The sequence below is a fragment of the Eulemur rufifrons genome, chromosome 9 (genome assembly GCF_041146395.1).
Source record: "Eulemur rufifrons isolate Redbay chromosome 9, OSU_ERuf_1, whole genome shotgun sequence".
Taxonomy (NCBI): domain Eukaryota; kingdom Metazoa; phylum Chordata; class Mammalia; order Primates; family Lemuridae; genus Eulemur; species Eulemur rufifrons.
In genome coordinates, this window is record NC_090991.1 from 7210051 (window position 1) to 7235810 (window position 25760).

The window sequence follows — 25760 nt, forward strand, 5'->3', positions numbered from 1 at the left end:
TTTAAACCACCAAGTGTGTGGTGATTTGTTACTCAACAATAGAAAATTAATGTAAACCAACTATGCTTTCACCAACTCTAAGATTATCCAGGCCACATTTCTGTGACAGCCACAGCCTAGTTATAGCTGAAACCAAGATACAGCATCTTTGACATTTTCTTTATCCTCCAGTTGAATAACTATCAAGAAAAGAAAAGCTGGATTTCATATATTTATTACCTTGAAAATAATACCTTGAAAGTGGACCAGCTTTCTACTTTTCAAGGTAGTTTCAAATCTATTGTCTCATATTATCCTTATGAGATCTTGGTGGGGAAGATAAGAATAAAGCCTCTAGAAGTCATTTGCCCAGAGAAAACTAATTTTAGCTTCATGTTAGGAAGGCCTTTCAAACAATTAGAACCGGCTCACTATGTAAGGGGCCACCTTCTGGAACAATAAACTGTGCCTTGCTGGAAGAAAAGGCTTCATGATCATATTTGAAGGAGTTGGTGGGGGAGAGCCTGGCATGGTTAAAAAGTCAAACTGCCTCACCTCTGAGGTCTCTTCCAACACTAAATGTTCTTCGTGCCCCCTGGAACCAAACTAAACTGATCCACGTCTGTGTTGGGGTTCCTTGCTTATTCCAGATCTCTTCTCAAAGGATTCCTTGCCACTTTCACAATTTCCATTGTTTTTAAAGCAGCAAATTTATCTAAATTCTTTTGTACAAAGAAAATATGACATGATAGATCTCGCTGATGCCTTTTGTTTTAAGGCACAAAGAAATTTTAATAACTTGGCCAAGTCTCACGGACACTTCATAGTGGAGGCAAGGTTAGAACTCATTCTGAGTCCAGAGTCCTTGCTGTAAACTCCTATAGCATGATCTGCTGGCCATGCCAGCAAGTGGGAGCAGATTGAAGGAGCTGACTTGGGTATTCAAAGAGGTGAGCACTGTAACAAGACCACAGCGGGAACTGCAGAGCAGGGCTGGATCCTGAAGGACTAGGACTAGCCCGAGCATCGTGGCAGCCTCTCCAGCGGCAAGGGGAAATACTGCTTCTTTCTTTTTTTGTGTTTTTTTCTTGTGGCCTGAGCTAAAGCCCCACTGGTGCTGCCTTACTTATTATCACTCATTAGACAGCCTACCTCCCCTCCCTGAACCTCAGTCTACCCATCTGTATAACAGGGGGATTGGATGAATTGATTTTGGAAATCCCTTCCAGCTCTCAAATTCCATTATAATGGGGAGAAAAATAATAATATTTTGATGTTTTCCCCCAAGTGCTTTGTGGAGATAATAGAGGCTTGGTAGATGCTCAAAAAGAGATTGACACCCGGTTCCAGGGATTTCTTTCAAGGAATTCTTGAGTTTTCCTATGAGAATTCTGTTTTTGTGAAACCGTGCACTTCTGGATTCCCGAATTCCTTGAGAGCCCCGCAGCTCCAGAAAGCAGAGGCTGGTGACAGCCCTCTGGCCAGCAGAGGGAACAGCCATGGGACAGAAAGGGGGCGGGAGGGAAGGTGGAGAGGTGAGTTGTCTGGCGGTGAAGACTCTGCTAGTTCATGTCGCCGCCTTTCCTCCTTGGAGGCACAGGGCTGCGCAGGCCCCGAGCGGTTCTAGAGGAAGCCTGAGGCTGGCAGAGGTAGAAGGCACCGGACCAACCTGGAGCCAAAAACTCAGAACCCAGAAGGGCAGGTGCAGTTAAGGCTGCAAATAGGACTCTGTGAAGATCTACCTATGAATGTTTGGGAGAGGAAGGAAGTGTTACCAAATGGTAAGTAACAGTGGCCAAGAAGGACAAGATGAGACCCAACTTTTTACCTTAACCCTGACTTGCCTCGCCTTGCCTCATGGCTCACGTGAAGGTCAACATGCTGATGTCAACAGGGAAAGTGAGGCAGCTGCATGAGCCCGGGAGGCCAGGGGTTAAAAGCAGCCCAAGTCCCCATGATCAGCTGAGTCAACTTATTCCATTACACAGACAAGCTGGGGATGGCGTAATGATTCCACACGCCTCTCCTCTCTGCCTGGGGAGGCCGCCTTCCTGGGTTTTACTTTGAAAGGCTGAAACAGATAAGGGAATTTTGCACTTAATTAAAAGGGAAAAAAAGGAACTTATTTCAAGTGTTCTCAAAACCATTTTTATTCTAGACTTAGTGAAGTCACTAGAAACCCGTCACCTTCTGGCATGAAAGGATTAACTCAGAGTACCTGGTCATCTCAAGACATCAGATTCGGAAACAGAATTAATTTTGGAATGCCCCTGAGACTATCCAGACTGTATGCCAAGAGTCTATGTATTGATTTGCTAGATATTAAAAAGTTAGACCAATAACACAATTTTAACAGCTTTATTGTGATATTGAGATATAATTTACATGCCTTAGGGTTCACCTGTTACAAGTGTAGAATTCAATGAATTTTAGTAAATATAGAGTTGTGCAACTATCACAATAATACAGTTTTAGAACATTTCCTTGGCTCTATTTGCAGTAAATTCCTGCTCCCACCCCAAAACCTAGACAGATCTGTTGGCTGTCTTTATTTGTCTTTTCTGGACATTTCGTATAAATGCAATGACAATATATAATCATTTGTATCTGGCTTCTTTCACTTAGCATAATGTTTTTAAGGTTCATCCATTTTGTAGCGTACTCAGTACCTCATTCCTTTATACTGCTGAAGAGTATTCCACCACATGGATAGACCACATTTTGTTCATCTATTCACTGTTGATGGACATTGATTTGTTTCTAGTTCTTTGCTGTTATGAATATTGCTACTATGAATAGGGCTATGAGCAGGTGAATATTGTACTATGCACAAGTCTTTGTGTGAATTTATGTTCTTATTTAGCTCAGGCAAATTCCAAAGAGGGGAATTGCAGAATCACATGGTATGCTTTACTTTTAAAGAAACTCCCAAGCTGGCTTCCAAAGTGGCTGTACCATTTGACCTTCTCACCAGCAATGTATGAAGTTTCCAATTTCTCCACAGCCTCACCAACACTTGTTATTCTCTGTCTTTTTGATTCTAGTCATCCTAGTAGATGTGTACTTGTATCTCACGATGCACTTAATTTGCATTTCCCTAATGACCAGTGATCTTGAGCATCTTCTTATGTGCTTATTACCCCAAAGGAACATCTTAAACCAACACCAAATGGAAATACAAGGTCTTTTTAAAAGTACCAGAAATAAGCTTAAGACTGAGTTTATCTTATTGTCATTAGCAAAAATAGTCACAGGAGGAGTAAATAGATTGAGTGATTGATCCATTCATTTACAAATTCATTCACATATTTCATAAATACCTGTTGAGGGAGTATATGTGCCTAGAGCTGTGCTGTTCTGGAGATGAAAGAAAAATCAAATAAAACATAGCCTCTCCTTCATGCACCTTATGCAGACATTTCTAGCAGACGTATGTGACAGATGCCAAGGGAAGTTAAAGTGGAGTAGCAGCTCAGCTGCGAGAGCGACTGCTCGCTCACCCCAGTGTTGGGGGACCTGGGAACACTTGTGGGTGAAGTAATGTCCACTGTGAGTTCTGAGAGCTTAGTGACCATTAGCCAGGCAAAGATTGAAGAGGATCATCACCCAGGTAGATGCAAACTGTTGGGGGCTGGGAGGGGGAGAAGAGGGGAGAAGCATGGTACAGGTGTGTGTGGCAAGTGGACATAGCTCTGCATGGCTGGACCTGAGCGTGTTGGGGTTTGGGAGAGGGGATAGTGAGAAACAAAGCTAGAGAGGTCAGCAGGGCAAGACCAAGAAGAGCCCAGCAGAGAGTCACTGACGCCCTTTAGGGAGGGAGAGTACTGGTCAGATTGCTCTCTACAAAGTCCTTCCCGCAGCACTGGGAGCAGCAGATGAGAGTGGGGGTCTCCGGGCTTTCCTTTACAGGAGCTGTGTCAGGCCTTGCATGGCCTTGGACTCCAGCCCTGTCTCCCTGGGCCCCAGCAGGGCCACCTGGGGCCCTGAGGATGACCTGTGCCCTCCTGTGTTCGGCAGGTGCTACATCACCCTCACCCAGTCTCTGCACCTGACCATGAGTGGGGCTCCGGCAGGACCTGCAGGCACGGGCAAGACCGAGACCACTAAGGACCTGGGCCGAGCGCTGGGCGTCATGGTCTACGTGTTCAACTGCTCAGAGCAGATGGACTACAAGGTACAGGTCGACTCCGCTTTGGGAGGGACTGGAAATCAGGCAGCTGTCCAAACCAGGGGCAGGTTCATCCATGCTACCAGCTCCCCCAGGTCCCGAAGCCCAGATGAGGTCTCTATGTGCTCCTTCCTTGTAGATCTGAGGACCTCTGAGCCCTAGAGCTCGTTGGCCTCCCTGTGAACCTTTGATGTGACAAGGAGGCACAGCCCCGTGGATTACAATTCCCCTAACGAGCTCTGTGGCCACAGATGGCACACTTCACCTCCCAGGTCTCTCTTTCATCATCTGTAAAATGAAGAAACTGAATATATATCCTAAGTTCACTATCTGTCCTAGAAGCACAGAAAGCCTTGTGATTAGCTAATATGAAGACACTGTCTTCACGTAAAAGCTAGATGTATTTGTGCTCTTCTGTACACATGGCCATTGCCCAGATTGTCTACAGGAGCAGAATGTTCTACAAGTGCAGGTGTGATCTGAAAACAGACTAGATCAACCCTCACCCAGGCAAGAGATGCCCACAGAAGACGAGTGCAAAGCTAATGTTGCCCATCATTTTTTAAGAACTAATGTATTCCAGGTTCTGTGTCACAAGGAAAAACCAGAGAAACAAAACACCCATGAGGTCACTTCTTAGCTAGAAACATTCTGCTTACAACTAAACCTGATTCAGATTTTTTTAAAAAACCATGTAATAACAGATTGCCTCACTGTGTCATTGTTTTTATTTTGTTGTATGTTTCCGTAAACTGCCTTAAAGTCCCTTTTGTTAACAGGATGACATGTAAATAAATTTACAGTGGAAAAAATAAAATAATGGCAGTAAATATATTAGATATGTGCATATGTAAGTCATGTGATTATATCGATTGTAAATAAATTTAATGTAGAAGTAAGTTTAGAAATTGCAGGATCACACTTGCAGTTATGTATAGGACTCTTTAAATGAGATTGATTCTCTGTAAGTTTAATTTCTGCAGTGTATAATTCTGCTGTGCAGAGAGCTGCAGCATTCTGTGGTGCCAGGTTTTCTCACATCAAGCAAACAAAATGAGGATCCAGCCCCCAAATACGCGTCTTCCCCGTGGTCTTCATCCCCTAAATTTTAGCACAGCTGCATTTATCGATGAACACATCAAGACAATGTTGCTCTTTCAGTCAGGCTGGAAGAAGAAAGATTTTTTTTCCCCTTTAAAGAAATAAACTAAGTCTTCAGGATTACTTTAAGTTTCTAGATTCATCTATAGTTCAGCAATGGCAGCATTGCTGAAATAAGTATAGTCTCCCAAGGGAAACATTCTAAAAGACACACTCATTTGGATGTAGACATGGTGTATTGATTGAAGAAACACAGCCAGAGTTCTTCCAAGCCATGCCGAGCATAACAAACAGGAAAAGATGAGCTGACCCCACAGCTAGAAGTCACTAAGGCCATTTTCCTCAATCCTTTCAAAACTAATCACCGAACCCTAACCCCACCAATTCCTCCAAGAGCACAGAGTGTGAGGGAGAGTCTACCCTTTGTTCATTTGAACTGTGAGCACAGCTTTGGTCACACAGTCTAGGCTGGTCACAGATCAGAGCAACATCAGTAAGTACAGTCATAGTGAAACGCACCAGAAGGAAGGTGGTCCCTTCCCAGACACCACACATCCCGTGTGACCAACAGCCTCGCTAAGCTCTTTGCAGACCTCCTTTCTCTGTTGTCCAGCTGTTCAGAATTATTTTTTATCATAAAACAAGCAACCATATTAATTTACTGAGTATTGCCATGTGTTGGGCATCATGGGAGGACACCAAAAATATAAAATATATAATTATAGATAAAAGCATAGATGATAGATAGATAAATGAGAAATGATAGAGGGATGATTGACAGGTAAATCGATAATAGATAGATAGATGATAAATAGATGGTAGATGGATGATAGATAGATAAATGGTAGATGGGTGATAAATAGACAGGCACAGATGGATGGGGTGTAACCCCGTCTATTTGGAGGGACAAAACGTATATGAAATAATTAAGTGAGCTACAGTTAGCACCCAGATAGCACAATCCTGAGTACTCATGTGTGCTCTACAAACTCTAGGCCCTGGAATACTCCAGAGTACGGGGGAGCCACAGAATGTGCTGGTCTGGGAAGATATTGTGGAGCACAGGAAACCGAACCAAGGCTGTTTCAATTTGGGAGCTAATGCCAGACAGGGCATGCGGCATTCCATGAAGGTGTCAGCTCTAAAGCCACGAGCAGGTTCCGTCTGCAGCCAACGTCTATCCCCCACCTTTCCTTCTGACTTTGCCCCTGAGCCCTCCTAACAGCGCCGGCTGGGACATGGAGAGGGAGGGAGTGAGGCTCAGGAAGGGCTGTCACGTATTTTCCAGGGCCATCTCGATGTGTCTTTCATGACACTTATAGCAATGCATTCTGTTTGTGTCTTTCCAGAGCAAAAACTAGAAATGGACAGGGAACAAGGCCCCAGCTGTTAGGGAGAACTGAGAAACAGGAGGAGCAGGGCATTCGGGTTGAGTAACGAGTAGAAGGACTGAAGGCCGATGGGTGCATCTTACCTTGAAGGGGCTGCAGAAAGACCCTGCAGGCTTCTCAACAGGAGTGACAGCACAGGATGGGACAGTGGATGGACCAGGTCAGGAAGAGACTGGGCGGAGGAAAAGCCTTTGGTAAGAACACTACAGTCATTCAAACCAGAAGGGAGCAGCAGCTGACGGGGTAGTAGAGAAGGAAAAGAAAGATTAAGAGGCTTTAAAAAAAAAAAAAAGAAAGGCAAATGATACCTGGGGACATGGTGACGCAAAGGGAGGAGTTAAGGGGGAGAGTTTGGGCTGTGTCAAGGACCCACACTGTCCCCTCCGCCTCAGCCATCCTGTAAGGGACACCCACCCATTTAGCTCCGGAGGAGTGGGGGTGCTCGTGGGCTGGGGTGGGTATAAGGTCAGTGTGAGGACTTGGGGGGAAAAGGGAAGGTTATTGCTTTACTAACAGTGCTGGTCAGAAAACCCATAAAACTAGCCAATTTCTCTGGAAATGCTTGCAGTTTTAGTGCTGAAATGTCCTTTATATTATAGAGGCAATACTCTCCCCGTTGACCCCAATTTCGAGAGGCTATTGGAGGAGCACCAAATGGTTTTGAACCCTAGAGTGTCTGGAATCACTGCTGGGCCTCTCTGTAGCAGCCATTCCACGGAGGCTGCACTTACTCTCGAGACGTCCTGCGGCTTCGCTCTGAAACATCCCACTTCCGCAGTTCTCCTCCTGGCTCTGATCTCCCAGCTTCTCGATCTCATTGGCTGGTCCTCTGTCACAGTGTCCAGCTGGACGTGAGTGCCATGGCTCCCACCTCTCTTCTCCGGGTTCCCCCAAGTTCTAGTCTCTTCTCTCTCTGACAAGTGAGCGTCACCAGGGGGATGCTCTTCTCTCATGTTGTGCTCAACACTCCACCTTCCTCCCTGCCGCGTTCCTCATCCCAGCAGGAACGAGCATCTCATGTTCCCTGAGATCCTGGTGGAATCTTAAGACATCCTGCTTGTATCATGTTCTTCCTTCCCAAGCTCTGATCAGTCACCAACGTCGATTCTCTTCTCACTTCCAGGCCTTTGACCCTATTCTTCTCGCCGTTGTCCTAGTCCAGAAGCTCCCCATCCCATGGAGAGGCCACGCCACAGCCTGACAGCACCAGGAGATGTGTGGTGGGGTAAACACATGGGGTGATGTAGAGTCCCGGGGTTCAGCCACAGGCCCACATGGGATAAAGTGTGGGGGTAACAGGCATCTGCTATGAAATTCTACTGTCTTTTATTTTACATATTGGGTTTCCATTTTATGAAAGGGGTCCACAGTTTTAAAAGCTTCCAAAACCACTGCTAGGCATGGATTTTTTAACTCTTTTTAATGGATCTATCATAATCGTACATATTTGTGGGGTGCATGGGATATTTTGATACACACATACTATGTGTAATGATCAAATCAGGGTATTTAGGAGATGCATCACCTCATTTTTCATTTCTTTGTGTTGGCACCATTCCAAATCTTTTCTTCCAGCTATTTTGAAATATACAATAAATTATTGTTAACTGTAGTCACCTTACTACCATGCTATCGAGCACAAGAACTTATTCCTTCTAACTGTATACTTGTACCCATTAGCCAACCTCTCTTTATCCCCCACCCCCTCCCCTCCCCAGCCTCTGGTAACCATCCTTCTACTCTCTGCCTCCATGAGATCAACTTTTTTAGCTGCCACAATGTGAGTGAGAACATGCGATATTTGTCTTTCTGTGCCTGGCTTATTTCATGTAGCACAATGTCCTCCAGTTCCATCCATGTTGCTGCAGATGACAGAATTTCCTTTTCATGGCAGAAAAATATTCCGTTGTGTATATATACCATATTTCTTTACTCATTAAGCTATTGATGGACACTTAGGTTGATTCCATTATCTTGGCCATTGTGAATAGGTAAACATGGATTTTTATTTCTGAATTGTCATTTAGTATTTGTACCCTTGACAGGTTGATATATATCTATATACATATACACATAAATATCCATATGTGTGTATATACACAGGTGGCAAGATATATATATCTACCTGTTTTGAGAATGAAATGGAATAATCTAAAGCACACAAAGACAATGTCTGGAATTTATGTCACTTCTTCAGAGAGAACATCCCTGACTACTCAATGACAATCCTCATTCTAAGACTCCAGTGGGACTTTATCACCGTCTGACTTTTTGTTGCTGTTCATTGTTTTCCTCACTAGAATGTACAGTCCATGAAAAGAGGTGTTGTCTATCTTGTTCACAGCAGATTCTTCATGAGCTAGAATAATTTCAATAACTGGTACATGCTCAATAAATGTTTGTTGAATGAATAGAGAAATCCACTAACTCCAGTAGCTTATAAAAGGTGGGATGCATTTCTCCCTCCCTCCTTAAAGTCTGCCCCACATCCAGCCTATTGGATATTAAACTGATTCTCCAAAAATGTTGCTTCAATCACGTTCTCTGCTCCAAACCTTGAAAGATCCCTCACAATAACACAAGGATTTTGTAAACAGGATTTGCTTCTGTAATTCAACTTTCCAATCAAAACGGCACCTTTATTTTTCTCTGGACACATCATTATTTTGCTCCTCATTCTTCCATGATTTTTCCTCCTCCTCGAAAGCCTTTCCTATCTACACAGACACTCCTAGCCTGTGAAGCCATCATTTCCCATGTGTGCTCGGAAGCACAAAGCCCTTGTGAGTAGCACTACCCCAGATCTTATGACTATATTCTTATGATCTTTCCACCCTACCAACATTTGCCCAAGTGCATTCTAAAAAAATCGGGGGTTACACAAGGGGAGAAAAAAAAAAAAAACTAGCCATATAACAAAGTTAATTTTTTGTTGCAGGACTTCTCAGGGCCCTTACAATGGTAATATATATTGTAACTTGGCCAAAGTGGGTTAGAGAATGTAAGCATTGCCCAAACTTGCTTCTCCACAAAGTCCTTTCTTCAAGGAGCACCTCTCAGGTCTGGGGTTCCATGAAATAAACTTTGGGAAATGCTGTTGCACTACCATCTTCTATTTACCTCTTTGGTGAAACTTATCACTCTGGAACACTATGACCTACTCCTTTCTGAACTCCATAACATTTGTGGTGTATATATCCACTGGAAGCACTACTCACGTAGTCATTTTTCTGATTTATTTGTATACCTTATCTCCACGACCTAACTAAAAGTTCTCAGAGAGACTGAGCTGCCCTGGGTCTAGCACATGACCTATGCACAGAGCTGAGAGTCAAAAAATGCCCATTGAATAAATGAGTGGAACTTTTCCATTATTTGAATTTCCCCAGCATTTTAATGATGTCTTCTTGCCAATGACCTTCAGAGTGTCTCCCAGTAAGCTATCCCTTTATGTTGCTTCTTGGTTTACTAGTTCACATTGAATGCCCGGAACGGTTTTTATTTTTAGGACAGAAATAACTTCTTCCCTTCAAAATTATTTCCTTGCATTCATTTGAAAAGATTTGCTTGTAGTTTATTCTCTATAGATGTTATCACCTCGTATTCCCATCTCCAACTCCCCGTCACCCTGGGGAAACTGGGTGGTTGGGCATGGATTTAAAGATACAGACGTAAACTTTTCCATCAGCACACTGCATGCCAAAGGCTGAGGGGAAGGCTTTTTGTCTGTACGGTATAAGAAAAATCATCTTTTATTCATTTCCTGGGATTTTGAAAGCTACAGAATCAACAGTAATGCAACCCTGATGACATTTTAAAAGGATTTTCATCCAAGTGTCTTGAAAAGGTTCTGTTTGATCCTGTGGCTTCAGTTGGAACCCCATAACCATCAAAAATTTAATTGTTCTTGAAATTTTAATACAAGTTTCTGACCACTGGTCTGTAGGGAACTGGAAATATCTATAATAAAGAAGATGGAAAATGACTTAGACATGTATCGATAAGCCCAGCACTGTTGGTAATTTAATCTTCGTATATTTTGTTGCAGTCTTGCGGCAACATCTACAAAGGCCTCGCTCAGACTGGTGCCTGGGGCTGCTTTGATGAGTTTAATCGCATCTCCGTGGAGGTCTTGTCGGTGGTGGCAGTGCAGGTAGGGGCCGGAGGTTGGTGGGAGCCTCGTGGTCTTTGTGTGGAGCACTGTGGACATCTAAGTCCTCTTGTTTTCAGCCTCTCGTCCCCACCCCTTCCCTTTCTCCCTCGCCACTCGTGCCATCCCTCCACCCTCCAAAATCAGGCCAATATGGATGCTCTCAAGTGACCACCAAAGAAGATCCATTTACTGGCTGTGGGACTCTGCTTTCTTCTCTGTGAAATGGGGACACAGAATACCTGTCCTATCTGCTCCACTGGGGTGCAGAAAGGATCAACCAAGATGGCAGTGCCCAGCTCCTTGGAAAGGTCATGCACTATGAATATCCACCGGGGCTTAAATTTCAGCTCTTCCACTTCCTATTGGCGTCTTTGGGCAAGTTGCTCCACCTCTTTCAGTGTAATTCACTCAATTATATATTAAGTGAGAAGTGTGGTGTGAATGCTATTGGATGAAGTCATCTTTTGGGGTCAGATCTGATGTAAGTCTTTCAGGTCATTCAGAAAGCATTTATTCTACACCAAGGACATAGTGAGCCCTGTGCTAAAGACTGGCATGAAGTTCCCTAGTTGAATAGGACGTGTCCCTAACTTGAAAAAAAACTTGAGTTCTTGAGATATACGAGAGCACTTTCAATGTTCTAGAAGTGACTTGAATTCTGACTCACAGTGTAGGACAAGATTTCCAAATACGTGAATTTGAAGCCAGGTCAGGAAAGGCTGAAGAGGATTTGAATTAGGGTAAGGATCCCATAGACCAGGAGCCCCAAACTTTTTTGGCACCAGGGACTGGTTTCATGGAAGACAATTTTTCCATGGACAGCGGAGGGGGAGATGGTTTCAGGATGATTCAAGTGCATTACATTTATCATGCAGCTCTGCTAATGATAATCCGTATTTGCATTCACTCCCCAGTACTAACATCACTGCCTCAGCTCCACCTCAGATCATGAGGGCTTAGATTCTGATAAGGACCTCACAACATAGATCCCTCGCATGCACAGTTTACAGTAGGGTTCATGCTCCTATGAGAATCTAATGCCACCATTGATCTGACAGGAGGCAGAGCTCAGGCGGTGATGTGAGTGATGGGGAGTGGCTGTAAATACAGATGAAGCTTTGACCACTGCTGCTGTGTGGCTGGTTCCTAACAAGCCATGGACTGGTACCGGTCCACGGCCCAGGGGTTGGGGACCACAGCCATAGACAATGGGATCAATAGAAGGGGGCAGGGGGAAGGGAATAAACCTTTGTTCAAAGTCTGTTCTGTACCAGGCACTCTTCATATTTCATCTCTTCCATCCACATAATGGCCCTACAGGCCAATGTTATCCCATGACATATATGGAGATACTCTCTGAAAAACAGAGAGTAAATGTGATGTGTCCGAGGACAGACTGTTGGAAAGTGGCAAGGTTAGAATGAGCACCCAGTGCCGCACCACACTGTCTGGGTGCAGATATGGGCACAGGTCTGGGGTCTGGGGGATGAAATGCTGGAGGAGGAAAGAGGCTGGAGAAGCAGGTCTGAACCCAACAGTAGACAGACAGACACGCCTTCCTCAGCAGGCGACAGGGAACCAGGGAGTCTTCCGAGAGGGAGAGTGTCCCTCTAGTGGCAGCAGTTTTAAGGAGGGGTGAGCAGTGGGAAGGCTGGTGGCTGAAGGCAAATCAGGGGTCTCTTGCGGGGTCCTGGCTAGAGCTGCAAAGCCTCCTGTCCCCTGGGTTCCCCTTCACCAAGACGAAGCACACTCTTTGCCAGCACCTGTGTCTGTACCCCTCTATGCAAATGGAGCGCCCCTGTTTCCCGCTAGGGGTGGCTGATTTCTGAGCTGCCCTCCCACCCTTACCCCAACAAGGCAAAGCAATCACAAGGTTCCCAAAGAATGACAAAAGCTGTGACGAGGTGCTCGGGACAGTGGTGCACCCGGTGTTCCTAGCATGCGCCCACACACCATACCATCAAAAATGGTTTGATTTTTCTCTTGTTTGCTTTTATTTCCAAAGCAATATGTATACAGTACAGAAAAAGAAAAACGTAGCTGTGAGAGACTCTTTGGTCCCTTTAGGCCTCTGTGTAATTCTTTCAGATCCAGACAAAGGAATAAGGAAAACATTCAGCCTGACTGGCATTTAGGCAAGAGTGCTGGGTTGAGGGAGGGGACACAGAAGGTGGGTGGGAGGAAGCTTCAGGCAGAAGGTCGTCCCTGGTGGGGGAAACTGGCTGAGGCAGCATGGTCCCCCTCCTGCTGGCCAGCCTGCCCTGGCAGGAGCCAGCCTTCACCCACAGAGCTCTCACGTGTGGTCACCCCTCTGGCCCAGCGTGCTGTCCCTCTCTGGGGTAGGCTGGACTTGGAGCTGTGGACAAGGCTGAACAGTGGTGGGACTCACGTCCTCAGCCATTTCACTGCCCACCCTAATCTGCAGCTGCCCTGGGAGCCACTGGCGGTTGGGGCTCTGCGGGGTCCCTTCACTCACTCCTCCTCCAGGGTGGTCAGTCTTTCTATCTCTCACATCTGACAGCCACTTGGTTCTCCCACCCACTGACTCTTGTCCAACCTGTTCCTTGGCAAAGCTCTCAAAAGTTCCCAAATACGAGGTTCTTCTCTAGTTTCCAGTGCTGAGATATGGTTTGCCCTTTCTTTAGGCTTGTTCTGTTCAGTATGAGTTAGTGGAGGAAGGAAAAACATATGGTTGGCCTAAACACTCTCTTGGACTGAAACTCTCGACTAGCTTGGCTTGAAAAAGTGGATTGTGCACATCTCAGCGGTGGCATGTTGGTGTAGCTTGAAATGGCCTACGATGGGAACATTTCCACCATGAAAACTAGTGAATTCTACAAATCATTTTTGTTTTCCTGGAGAGCCAGTTATTAAACATTTACCAGCACACCTCTGCCTTGCAAGGATGTGAGCTTGGTGTTGCCAGAACTTTTAAATTTTAAAGAGAAACTGAACATCCAGGTTTTTATAAGAAATCAAGCATGTTTTCTGGCTGCTTCCACCTTTAGATGGTTCCTTCAAAACCTGGAAGTAGGCATGAGGCCCTGTGAGTTCTGTTTAAACTTTGAGTACTAATCCATTCTGGGGTATAAGATGTAGAGTGAAAGACATAAATAAACCTTTCTCAGAGTACCGGTTCTAGACCCTGAACTGCTCTGAAAATCAGGAGAGAAGCCAAGGTCTTTCACCACTGTGGCCACTGGAAACAATTTTATTTCCTTCTATTTTAACTCATAATTGCACCGTGTACTTGGAGGTTTTCTCCTTACCTCTTTCACTGCAGATATTTGGTGGCTATCTTCTTCCATGTTTTTATTCCCTTGCCTATTACCCTCTGTAGTTCCCACTCACCTTTGTGTCTACCTCTTCCATCTTTCCTTTTGTGATTTCCTGCACCCTCTCTCTGGCTGCTGGCCACAGAGTTTGGAGGCCATTTCCTGTTCTCACCATTCAGGCTGTACTGCTGACCTGTGCTCACTACAGTCCAGGACCATTCATCATGAATAGCTGCACACACAGGTGTCCTGGTGTAGCACTCAGGGCTGGGGGTTGCCAAAGAGATGTCTCATTGTGTGTCCCCCAAGGAGCCCTGAGGAAGATCAGATGAGGATCAGTGAGAGCTGGATGGGGGTCCACATAAAGCCCATCTTTGGCTCCAGAGATTAAACTCCATGTGCAGTTGGGATTTTAAATATGAGTTCTTGTACAGTGGGGTTAGCCAGGCAGTGGGGTGGGGAGTGGTTAAGTGTGTAGGCTCTGAAATCAGAGTGCCAGTGTTTAACTCTGGCTCTGCCACTTACTAGCTGGGTGACCTTGGGCAAGTCCATATCTCAAGTTCCATATCTGTAAAGGGAGCTAATAATAATACCTACTTGAGGCAGTTGTAATAATTTCTAAATGAGTTAATATGTCTAAAGCACTTAAACCAAAGCACTATAGACAGTAGGCACTCAATAAATAGTATGATGATGATAAAGGTGGTGGTGATGTTAGTGGTGATGATAGTGATGATGATGATAAAGGTGGTGGTGATGTTAGTGGTGATGATAGTGATGATGATGATAAAGGTGGTGGTGATTATGATGGTCATGATGATGGTGGAGATGGTGGTGGTGGTGGTGATGATGATGATAGCGGTGATGGTGATGATGAGGATTATGATGGTAGTGATGATAATCGTGGCAATGGTGATGAGTATGAGAGTGTTAATGATGATGGTGATGATGGTAGTGGTACTGGTGGTGATGATGGTGGTAATGATGATGGCGGTCATGGTGATGATGATAGTAGTGATAATGGTGGTGGCCGTGGTGATGAGGATGACTACTGTCATTATTATCTGACCACTGCAGAAAATGGGTTGGAGAGAGGTATATGACTGGTACACACAGGGCGGGGAAGGAGGGTTTGCACCCTGGTCCCACAGATCTTCTCTGTGCCCTTCCTTCCCTCTCAGCTGGACCGGCCCCGAGCTGCCTTACCAGACTTCACTGTGTACTAATGGTGAGGCAGTGCCCAGCAGTCATTGCCCCCCTTGCATAGCAGGTAAACACTGAATTCACCTTTTTGTGAAAATGCCCAACTCGAGGTCAGTAATGGGTTCTCTAAGATCAGTTAGTTCCCTTTTATTTCTGGAATTAATTGAAATAAGTTCAACCTGGAATTCCCTGATGCTGTCACATTCCAGCCTAGGAACCCACCCGTAGGAGACGTTTCTCAGGAAAGTGATCTGACAACAGCCTGGGCCAAATCTGAGCTAGTAGCATTCAAAATCATGTACCCATCCAAGGAGAAAATCGCACTTAATTATTCACATGGTAATCCAGGCTGGCATATTGGTTCAGAAGCCACACCAGCTGCCGACATTTCTCTGTCGCCCTCCCCCTCCTCCTCCCCGCTCGTCACCCGTCTGTGCTCCTCTTCCAGTAACTTCTACTGCTGGCCTGGTGCCTTTGCCTCTGGATAGTCTCGTGTCTCTGTCAGACTGGTCAAGTGGAACTGTGCGTCCACTCGGGAAAAACCTCAGTGCAGCAGTTCCAAGAGAAATTACTCTGCTATTTTTAAAATGTATAAGATACTACTAATACTTACTTTTTCCGGACTCTTTCCATTACTGTTGCAATCAGCTCCCTAGGCCTTGGAGTATCTGGGCCTGGGTACACGAGCCACCAGGGCACACCCCATCACCCTGCACCTTCAGCCCCCTATCCCCGTCCACACTCTCTGGCCAGGTGTCTCCTACCCCTCTCTTCTCTTCCGTGTGGCACAAGCCCTGACAGTAGGCTGGGCTGAGGCAGGAAGAGGGTCTAAGCGGAAGATTACTTAGCAAGGACTTGGGAACCCACCATGGAGGGCTTCAAGTACCCCAAGCACCAAACGCATGCTCTGGTCTTAAAGCCAAGGGAGCTTCCCAGGTAGCACCCTTTATAAAGAAGCTTAAGGTCTAATGTAAAAAACACAGAAATATAAAAAATTTTAAAAAGTGGTGAGTGGGTTGTACTTCCTGAAGGCAGCAGACTCCAATCTGCCATTGCAAAGAGAAGCATGGAGCGAGCCAGGCAGGGTGTTAACAGCACGTGGCATTTGGGGCAAAGGCTTGAAAAGAGAATGACCACAGGGGACCACAGAATGGGCACTCACCTGGAATGGAAGGGCCAAGGTAGAGTGGTGTGGAGAAGATGCCGAGAGCTTGAGGCTAGCCTAGGACCTCCTTAAAGTGTATTCCCTGCACAGAGATAGTATAACCTTAATGCATCACTGAGAGTCGGACGCAAGGCCCTCGCCTGAGTGGAAGGAGATGGGGACAGAACCCTCTGTGATCACCTGTTATCTGTGACTAGCACACAGGCTTGTGCAGATAACAAGATTGATAATTTTAAATCAGGGCCTGCAATATACACAAGTAAAACCTATGCAAATTATCTAAATTATAATTCAAAAAGTAAATTCCATTAGAGATGTGAAATTTTAAGGGCCATAAAGCCTGGAAAGAGACAGAGAACCCATCTGGCTGAGGGGCAATTGTGGGTCATGAAAGCAGTATGGGGTGGTGTGGTCCAAAGGCAAGAACACTTCATTGGCCATCAGGTGCCCAGAGAGTGGACAGTAGAGGGTGCCCAGCATGGATGGCATCGTCTAGCCCCATGCTACTCAAACCGTGGGCCAGCAGCAGCAGCATCCCCTGGGAGCTTGTCAGAAATGCGGAGTCTCAGGCCCCACCCCAGACCTGCTGGAATAGAACTTTTCAATAAAGTGGGAGGCCGCTGCCCTAGCACAGTAATCTGAACCCCGGCTGCATGTTAGAATGGCCTAGGTAATTCTGAAAAATGGAATGCACTATCTCCACTCCCAAAAGATGTTGATTTGATTGGTGTGGGGTAGGACCTGGACATTGGTATTTTTAAAAAACTTTCCACATGGTTCACATGTTCAGAGAAATAAGGAAAAACATCCTTGAGGACTGCAGAGCTTGGGTTCACATCAATACCCCCAAGACTGAGCCCCGCTGGTCCCAGTGAGTGCTCTACAGGGACAAGGCCTGTCCAGGCCAGGTGGAGCAGAAGGAAGTGAGGGACGTGGGTTCAGCTGCGAGAGGAAGGTGGTCAGTATGCAGCTATGAATGGCGCCACCTGAGCAGAAGCACGGATGAGTCAAAATCTAAGAATTGACTGGACTGCAATGGTTCTCTAATTTGAGCATGCATCAAAATCACCTGGAAGGCTTGTTAAGACACACCTTGTTGGACCCCACCCCCAAAATTTCTGATTTGATCCATCTTGGGTGGGGTTAAGAAATTGCATGGGAATTTATTTAGACCCAAGGACACATGCTGTGGGATGGTGGACAGGTCATTTATATCTTCTTGGCCTCAGAGTCCTCATTGAAAAAGATGTTTGGTCTAGACCAGGGTTTGTCAACCTCAAAACTATTGATGCTGTGGGCTGATAATTCTTTGTTGAAGATCTGTCCTGTGCATTGTAGGATGTTGAGCATCCCTGGCCTCTCCCCACTAGCTGCCAGCACCAACCTCCCCCCATCTTTTTGTGACAACAAAAATGTCTCCAGACATGGCCATATGTCCCCTGGGGGTTGGGGGGAAAACTCATTCCCAGTTGAGAACACTGGTTCCTACATAGCTTTCCATTTGTATTTGTTTGTTTTTTTTTTTTTAAAAAATTGGTGGCAAAAGCATCTTTTATTATTTTGTGGACATTATGTCTCTAAATTACAACAAACATGATTATTTTTAGAGCAAGACAGATTACTCTGAAAATGTATGTATTTGATGAGAATCTAGTATGTGGCTGGCTCAGTGATCCTTCTGGTACAAGAGGGTTTGGGGAAGAGGCTAAGAGCATGTGGTTTGGTACCAGATTACCTGGTTTTAACTTGGGTTGCTCCACTAACCAACCATCGGGTATTGGGAAAATTTCTCTTTCTCTCTCTCTCTCTCTTTTAACTTTTTATTCTGAATCAATTTCAGATTTATAGAAAAGTTGTAAAAATAGTAATAGTATAGACTTTCCACATTTCCCTCCCTTATCCTCCGCTAATGCTAACATCTTACGTAAACATAAGACAGTTTCTTTACTGCCTTCTGCTTCAGTTTCCTTATCTGCAAAATGAGGATTTAAGACCACTTATCTCATAAAACTGTTGAAAGCATTAAATGGAATAATTCACATAAAATACTCAGAATAGCACCTGGCACATATCAAGTGCTCCAAAATGTCAGTTACTATTTTTTGTCATTCCCTGTGGCTTTAAAACCTCTAAAACAATGAGTCTTTAATAGAGAAACAGATCCCAATGGGTGAGGTGTACCTGGCAGCCTTAGCTGTCAGTCCGTCCCAGCTGGAATGTGCCTGCACCTGACTGGACTTGCACCTAATCCTCACTTTCCCAATCCACCTGCGTCTCTACCCTCCCACCTCCTGGCATAAAGGGCCTGGACTTTTCCAAGGCCTCCTGGGCCCTGGCCACTGCTCCATTCCACTGGTTTGTTCCATGGACCTCAGTGGCTGCTAAAGCAAAGGGGAAATTCTCTTGTCCTGTACGAGCGAAGCTAACCGAAATTTCTATGGGCACCAATGCTCCAACATTAACAGCATCTTCAAGTCTGTTCAACACTCTCCCTCAAGGGCCCCTTTACAGAATTTTACACAAAAGCACAGATGCCTCCAATCCGAAAGTGCATCATAAATTCTTGCTGAGCGTGAGGTTTCTGGGCTTCGGTGTTTCGAGAGAGAACGCTGAGTCAGAATGAACAGCAGAAAGGGTCCTGGGGCGCTTGCCGTAGTCTTCATCCAAAGGTAGCAGAGTAACTTGTAAACACTAATTAAACTTGCTCTCCCACTCACTAGCAAGGCGAGCACTCTGTGTATTTGATAAATGGGGACTGAAGATGAGGGAGAGAACCGGCCTTCACCAGTCACATAAGATGGTGAAGGCAGTGAGAGGCTGCAGGGCAGAGCTGGGCTGGGCTGTGAGCCCCACCAAACCCGACAGCGCTTGATCTGTTTGGCCGGCGTCCTGGGGGCTGAAGCCGCTGCTGCCAGGATGGCATTGATATTCTGCACATAGAAAAGAAGTTTCAGTTTCAAACTAATTGCTGTGAGCTCAAATGCATTCAGTCATTAGCACTTCACTTCGGGAAGGGAGCTGAATCCTAATTGTAGAACTGTCATGCGTCCTGGCAAACTGAATGCACTGGAGACAGCTGTGCCCAGCGGTGGATGGTTCAGCTGCTCCTTCCCCCGCTGTAACCACGTCTCTCACACATACAGCCTTGCAGCCCCACCTCCGCAGAGCTAGGCTAGCCTTGGCTGTGCTAGCACCCTGGACTTAGCGCACATGCTGGCTCATTCAGAACCTTGCACTGGCCCCAGCTTTCGGGTTTTGCTTCTGAGTACCCTGAGAGGCTGGAAATTCCCAGAGACATTCAGGGACCCGGCTGAACAGGGCTGCGGGCTGGCCTGCAAGTATGCACCTTTTGTCTTGCTCCTGTTGCTGATCATTTTTGCACATGTGTTCTCAAAGCACCAACTATGAAAATAAATGGTTGAATTTCATTTTTGCCTCTCCCCCCACCGCTATAGAGTGATCTAGAATATAGAACTGACTTGTCCAGACCACATTTAAGAAAAAGCCTAATCTCTTTAGAAAGATACTAACATCCCCTCGGGGATCTGGCCCCAGCCTACTTTTGATCCATCCCTAAAGGGGTCATCTATTCTAGAAGTGTCATCTGGGGTGTGACTATGAAGAGTTGAACCAAGACAGGGACAACAATTGTGATGATGACAGTCACATTAATAATTTCCATGTTAGCTGCTATTTTTAAGTGTTTTCTGTACTCTAAGCCTGCGGTTCCCAACCCCTGGGCCAAGGCCTGGTACCGGTCCATAGCTTGTTAGGACCTGGGCCATGCATCACCACCTGAGCTCCCACTGCCCACCCCAAATTTTCTTCCATGAAACTTGGGAACCGGGCTGCACAGCAGGAGGTGAGCAGCAGGCCAGCAAGGAAAGCTTTGTCTGCATATATTTACAGATGCTCCTCATCACTCGCATCACCACCTGAGCTCCGCCTCCCCGCACCCATCCCCCCCCCCCCCCGCCCCATTCCATGGAAAAATTTCCTTCCATGAAACCTGTCCCTGGTGCCAAAAAGGTTGGGGACCACTGCTCTAATCTCTTTCCAGACTTTATTTGATTTAATCCTTAGAACAAGCGCAGGAGGTAGGTACTGACAACCTCGCTATCGTGCAGTGGCTAAGGACACAGGCTCCAGGATCCATCTGCCTGGATTCAAAGGCAGACGCCCCAATTCGTAGCAGTGTGGCTTCGGGCAAACTGCTCTACCTCTCCATGCTTCCCTTCTGTCATAGAGAGATGAGGATGATAAGAGTAAAGTGCCCCCCTCAAAGGACCGTGGTGAGGCTCACATGAGTTAGTACACGGAAAGTGCTTACAACAGTGCCCGGCACATGGTCAGTGCTAGTACACTTGAGCTACTGCTGCAGAGAGAAGCGATATTCAGGGAAGTTAAATACCTGTTTGCTCTTAGTGGGAGTGTTTTAACTATGGACGTGGGCAGCTAGATGTCTTTTTGACATGCACCTAGAGCCCCTCAGTGAATGGTCCAGGGTGTGGTTATCGTGCCTGTCTTTCAGTGAAAGGGGCCACAGACGGGTGGTTTGTGTTGTGTGTGACTGTGAGTTCCCAGCTATAGTTATGACCTCACCACTGAAATGCAATGGAGGATTTTTCCACTGATTGGTTCACCAGGTAAAAAGCATTCAGGATGCAATTAGAGATAAGAAGCAGCGCTTCAACTTCCTTGGGGAGGAGATTAGCCTGAATCCTTCTGTGGGCATCTTCATCACCATGAACCCGGGCTATGCTGGCCGCACGGAGCTGCCTGAGAACCTCAAAGCTCTCTTCAGGTGAGCGTCCACTCTGCCCCACTCAGGAGCCCCCAAAGAAATAAAGTTTCATTCATTTTTCCACTGAATATGTATGACATATATATTTGAGAAAATTTGGAACGTTCAAAAAAGTAGATTTTTAAAAACCACCTTTAATGCCTTTAATGCAGAAAAAATTTTTGCTTGTGTTCTGTTCTTTATATGCATATTTTAAATTCATACATTTGTAGTCTACATTTGTGGCCTACATATTATTTTGTTTTTCATTTCGTAGTCATCATAATCATATCATAAATATTTTCTCCCATTAGATAATCTTAATAAATCTCATTTCATGCTACATATTTTTCTATCAAGCGCATGGTCCACAATGTAATTAACTAGTCCCCCATGGTTAAATATTAAGACTTTCTAACACTTAAAATAAATTTATGCATAATGCTGTAATGTACATCTTTGTATATAAATCTTTTTTTTCTGTATGCATGATTATTTTCGTTGGCTAGCTTCCCAGAAGTGGAATTACTGTGTAAATGGGTAGAAACATTTTTAAGGCTTTTGATACACATTGCCAAATTGCCTTCTAAAAAGAGTAGTACCAAATTACACTCCCAGGAGTGACGCATGAGAGCACCTCTTTTATTTCACCCTTGCTACTTGGGATATTGCTATGTTTTTAAATCTTCTTTATTTTGATAAGAAAACACAAATACATTACCTAGCAGGAGCTAGAGGCTGCATTCCTTTTTCAGAAAAGAGAAGTTGGCCCAACAAAGAGAAAACTGAAAGATGCTTCATGACTTCTGATTTTCTGCTTACTGAACTTTTACCTAAGAGAGAAAGATCCTAGGGAATTATGACAAAGCATGTTGTCTCATTTTTGGACTGAAAGACCCAGTGCTCTCTGTCTGGGGAGGTTGTCAACACTTTCGTGGATTTTCAGAGGCCTGGGAGGTAACTGGGCAGCTCCCTGAGAACTTTAGCCTCTCACTCTTACATTGTTCCAGTCGTGACAAATTCCTGTATCACAGGAGTGATGTGGGTCTCTCCTCCTTCTGGCAGGTCTCCATTTTAACCAAGAGCTGTTGGAATGTCAACAAGCTGTCTAAACTGATGCCACCCAATACTGCATTCTCTGCTTTTTTTTTTTTTTTTTTTTTTTTTTTTTTTTTGAGACAGAGTCTCACTTTGTTGCCCGGGCTAGAGTGAGTGCCGTGGCGTCAGCCTAGCTCACAGCAACCTCAAACTCCTGGGCTCAAGTGATCCTCCTGTCTCAGCCTCCCGAGTAGCTGGGACTACAGGCATGCACCACCATGCCCGGCTAATTTTTTCTCTATATATTTTTAGCTGTCCATATAATTTCTTTCTATTTTTAGTAGAGATGGGGTCTCGCTCTTGCTCAGGCTGGTCTCGAACTCCTGAGCTCAAACGATCCGCCCACCTCGGCCTCCCAGAGAGCTAGGATTACAGGCGTGAGCCACCGCGCCCGGCCTCTGCTATTTTTTTATACAATGTATTCATTAAATAAGCTTTATGTTGAAAATGACAATGAAGGTAGATCTTAACTCAGATAGGAATTATTTCCTTACCTTTTTTTTTTTTTTTTTTTTTTTTTTTTTTTTGACAGAGTCTCACTCTGTTGCCTGGGCTAGAGTGAGTGCGGTGGCGTCAGCCTAGCTCACAGCAACCTCCAACTCCTGGGCTCAAGCAATCCTCTTGCCTCAGCCTCCCAAGTAGCTGGGACTACAGGCATGCGCCACCATGCCCGGCTAATTTTTTTTTTTTTATATATATATTTTTTAGTTGGCCAGATAATTTCTTTCTATTTTTTTTTTTTTTTTTTAGTAGAGACGGGGTCTTGCTCTTGCTCAGGCTGGTCTTGAACTCCTGACCTCGAGCGATCCACCCGCCTCGGCCTCCCAGAGTGCTAGGATTACAGGCGTGAGCCACCGCACCCGGCCTATTTCCTTACTTTTTTATTCTGAATTTAATGAGAACTGTCTTTGCCCATTCAGGATGCTATAACAAAAACACCACAGACCGGTGGCCTAAACAACAGACATTTATTTCTCATAGTTCTGGAGGCCGTAAGTTCAAGGTTAGGAAGCCAGCATGGTTGGGTTCTGACGAGGCCCCTTTCCCAGGCTGCAGACAGCCAACTTTTGCTGTGTCCTCTCATGGCGGAAAGAGCACCCGCTAGGCTCTCTGGCCAGTTCTTATAAGGACACTGTTCCCAGGTATGAGGGCTCCACCCTCATGACCTAATCACCTCCCAAAGGCTCTACCCTACTGCCATCACCTTAGGGGTGAGGATTTCAATGTATGCATTCTGGGGACACACAAACTTTCACTCCATAACAGTCCATAACATATATCCAGGGAAGAAAATCTGGAAGAAAAACAGAAAAATATTTTTTAAAACAATAAATATAAACATCTACATTTACATTTAATTCTCATAAAGCCCCTGTGGGGTGGATGCTGTTAATTTCCCCATTGTACAGTAAGAAAACAGATGGATTCAGCAAATTGCTCGGTGTACTAACACTAGTTACCAGGGTTACCGAGTAACACAACTAGTAAATGGCGGAGCTGGAGTTTGAGCCCAGAGCCACTCCAGTCCTGTCCTCCAGAGACAATCAGTGTAACCACTGGGCATTTTTTTCCCCTTCTAATACTGTGTCAGCGGAGCATTTCTTTTTTAAAAATTAGTATCAGACTCTATGTAGTTTAATATCCTGCTTTCATCAATTATGTTTCCCATGTCATTAAATAGTTTTCCTTTTACAGCATTATATTTTTATAGCTGCATTGCATTCTGTTGTATGAATGTATATTTAACTTTATGTTCAGGGTACAAAATAATTTTGAGGATTTAAGTATTTGATTGCTTCTTTGAATTTGAGTACAATGTAAAATATTTCCAGAAAAAAAAATGTGCACTCAAATGAAATGTTTTTGACAATTTTATATCAGTATAGGAAAAATGCAGTTAAAGAAATTAACCTTGGACTCCTATTACATACCTAATAAATTAATAAAAAAATAAGTAATTTTAAAATTAAATGTTTCCAGTGCCAAAGGGAAAAAAATCATAACAAATACTTCTATAAATCTCCTTCTGTATTCTCATATATGCCATTTTGTGTCAAGGTGGGGATAATAGGTACCTGCCTTAGATCTCAGCATTAAAAATTTACATTTGTATGCAAATAAACACAGAGCAAGCTCTGGGCATCTAGGCTTGGAGGAGACACACATTTTGAGGTTGAGGAATAGGGGTAAACTCTCAGTTTCTTATAGGTACTTGGAAAAACTCGAGTCCTCAATCTTAGCAACTAATCTATCCTAGACAACTTGTTTCACTAATCCATGCCTTGTGTAAGGCACACTGAACTCAAGTTGCAGGATTTGAGTGGCAGCACCAACTCTGCCCCTACCTGCTAACATTATCCATCACCTTAGGCAATAGACTTCACTTCCTTTATCCTTAGTTAATGTATCTCCAAAGTGGAAGTCTTAGAAGAAATAATTCCTAAGGTCCTTCCAGGAGTTTTTGCACTCACAGATGCCTCCAGGTGTGATCTCAGCCAGTGTCTCTTTTCTTACAATCTCTCCTTCAACTCTATGCTTGGGAAACCGATTCTGTCTCCCTGTACACAGGCCTTGTGCAATGGTTGTTCCTGACTTTGAGTTGATCTGTGAAATCATGCTGGTGGCAGAAGGATTCATTGAAGCCCGGTTATTAGCCAGAAAGTTCATCACTCTTTACCAGTTGTGCAAAGAGCTTCTCTCCAAACAGGTACGATCTCAAGGGAGGTTGGATGCCCAAGTACCACGCAACAGCCCCAGTAGAGATTTCTCACAGTGTCACTGTGCCCATGCACATAGTAAAAGCTCTGAGCATTTCTACAGTAAAGATTCATGTTCATTTTATAGCTCAGCATTTTTAAAAATTATTTAACCACAGAACTCCATTTTTTAATAAACTATTCAGCAATACCTCGCAGAATTCCATGTCCCATGAGAAACATTACAGTGGCCAAGAAGGACACCTGGAGGGAATGGTCTCTACCTGAAGGGCATGAGATAGGAGCAGTTGGTGAGAGGGTGAGGTATTAACTACCCCACGCTTCTCATTGTTGCTTGGCCTTAAGTGTAGCTTCTGTCCAAGGCAGACCCTTCACAGGATATAGCACCTTAGCAAAACATGACCGAGCACCTGCAAGGTCTATGCTGTGGATGGAGAACTTCTTGGGGCCAAGGATAGCTGACTAAGCTTCCCTGGGCTGTTCCCAATGAGTTGTACCTTCCCTTTGGGGTGACCTTGTTTTGATTGCCTTTGCTGCTGCGACACGGCCCCCTCAGCCCTGTGGAGTGTGTCCAAGATGGAGAAAATCCTATTTTATTCATACTTCCTTTCTCATTGTATCCTCTCTAGGGTCTTTTCCACCACTGACTTCCAGGCCACTTGTACGGCTTTATCCCGAACCTCTTCTCTGAGCTCTAAACCTCACCATTCAATGGTCTAGACCACAG

General features: G+C 44.9%; 1 protein-coding gene across 1 annotated transcript in view; it reads left to right on the forward strand.

The window, feature by feature from the left end:
* The window catches only part of DNAH9 (dynein axonemal heavy chain 9), a 306203-nt gene that overhangs the window by 98203 nt on the left and 182240 nt on the right, over positions 1-25760 (forward strand). The window contains exons 27-30 of the mRNA XM_069483261.1: positions 3997-4153; positions 10688-10792; positions 21082-21239; positions 24885-25023. Coding sequence (XP_069339362.1) covers positions 3997-4153; positions 10688-10792; positions 21082-21239; positions 24885-25023 — 559 coding nt within the window. The remainder of the gene's footprint in view (positions 1-3996; positions 4154-10687; positions 10793-21081; positions 21240-24884; positions 25024-25760) is intronic.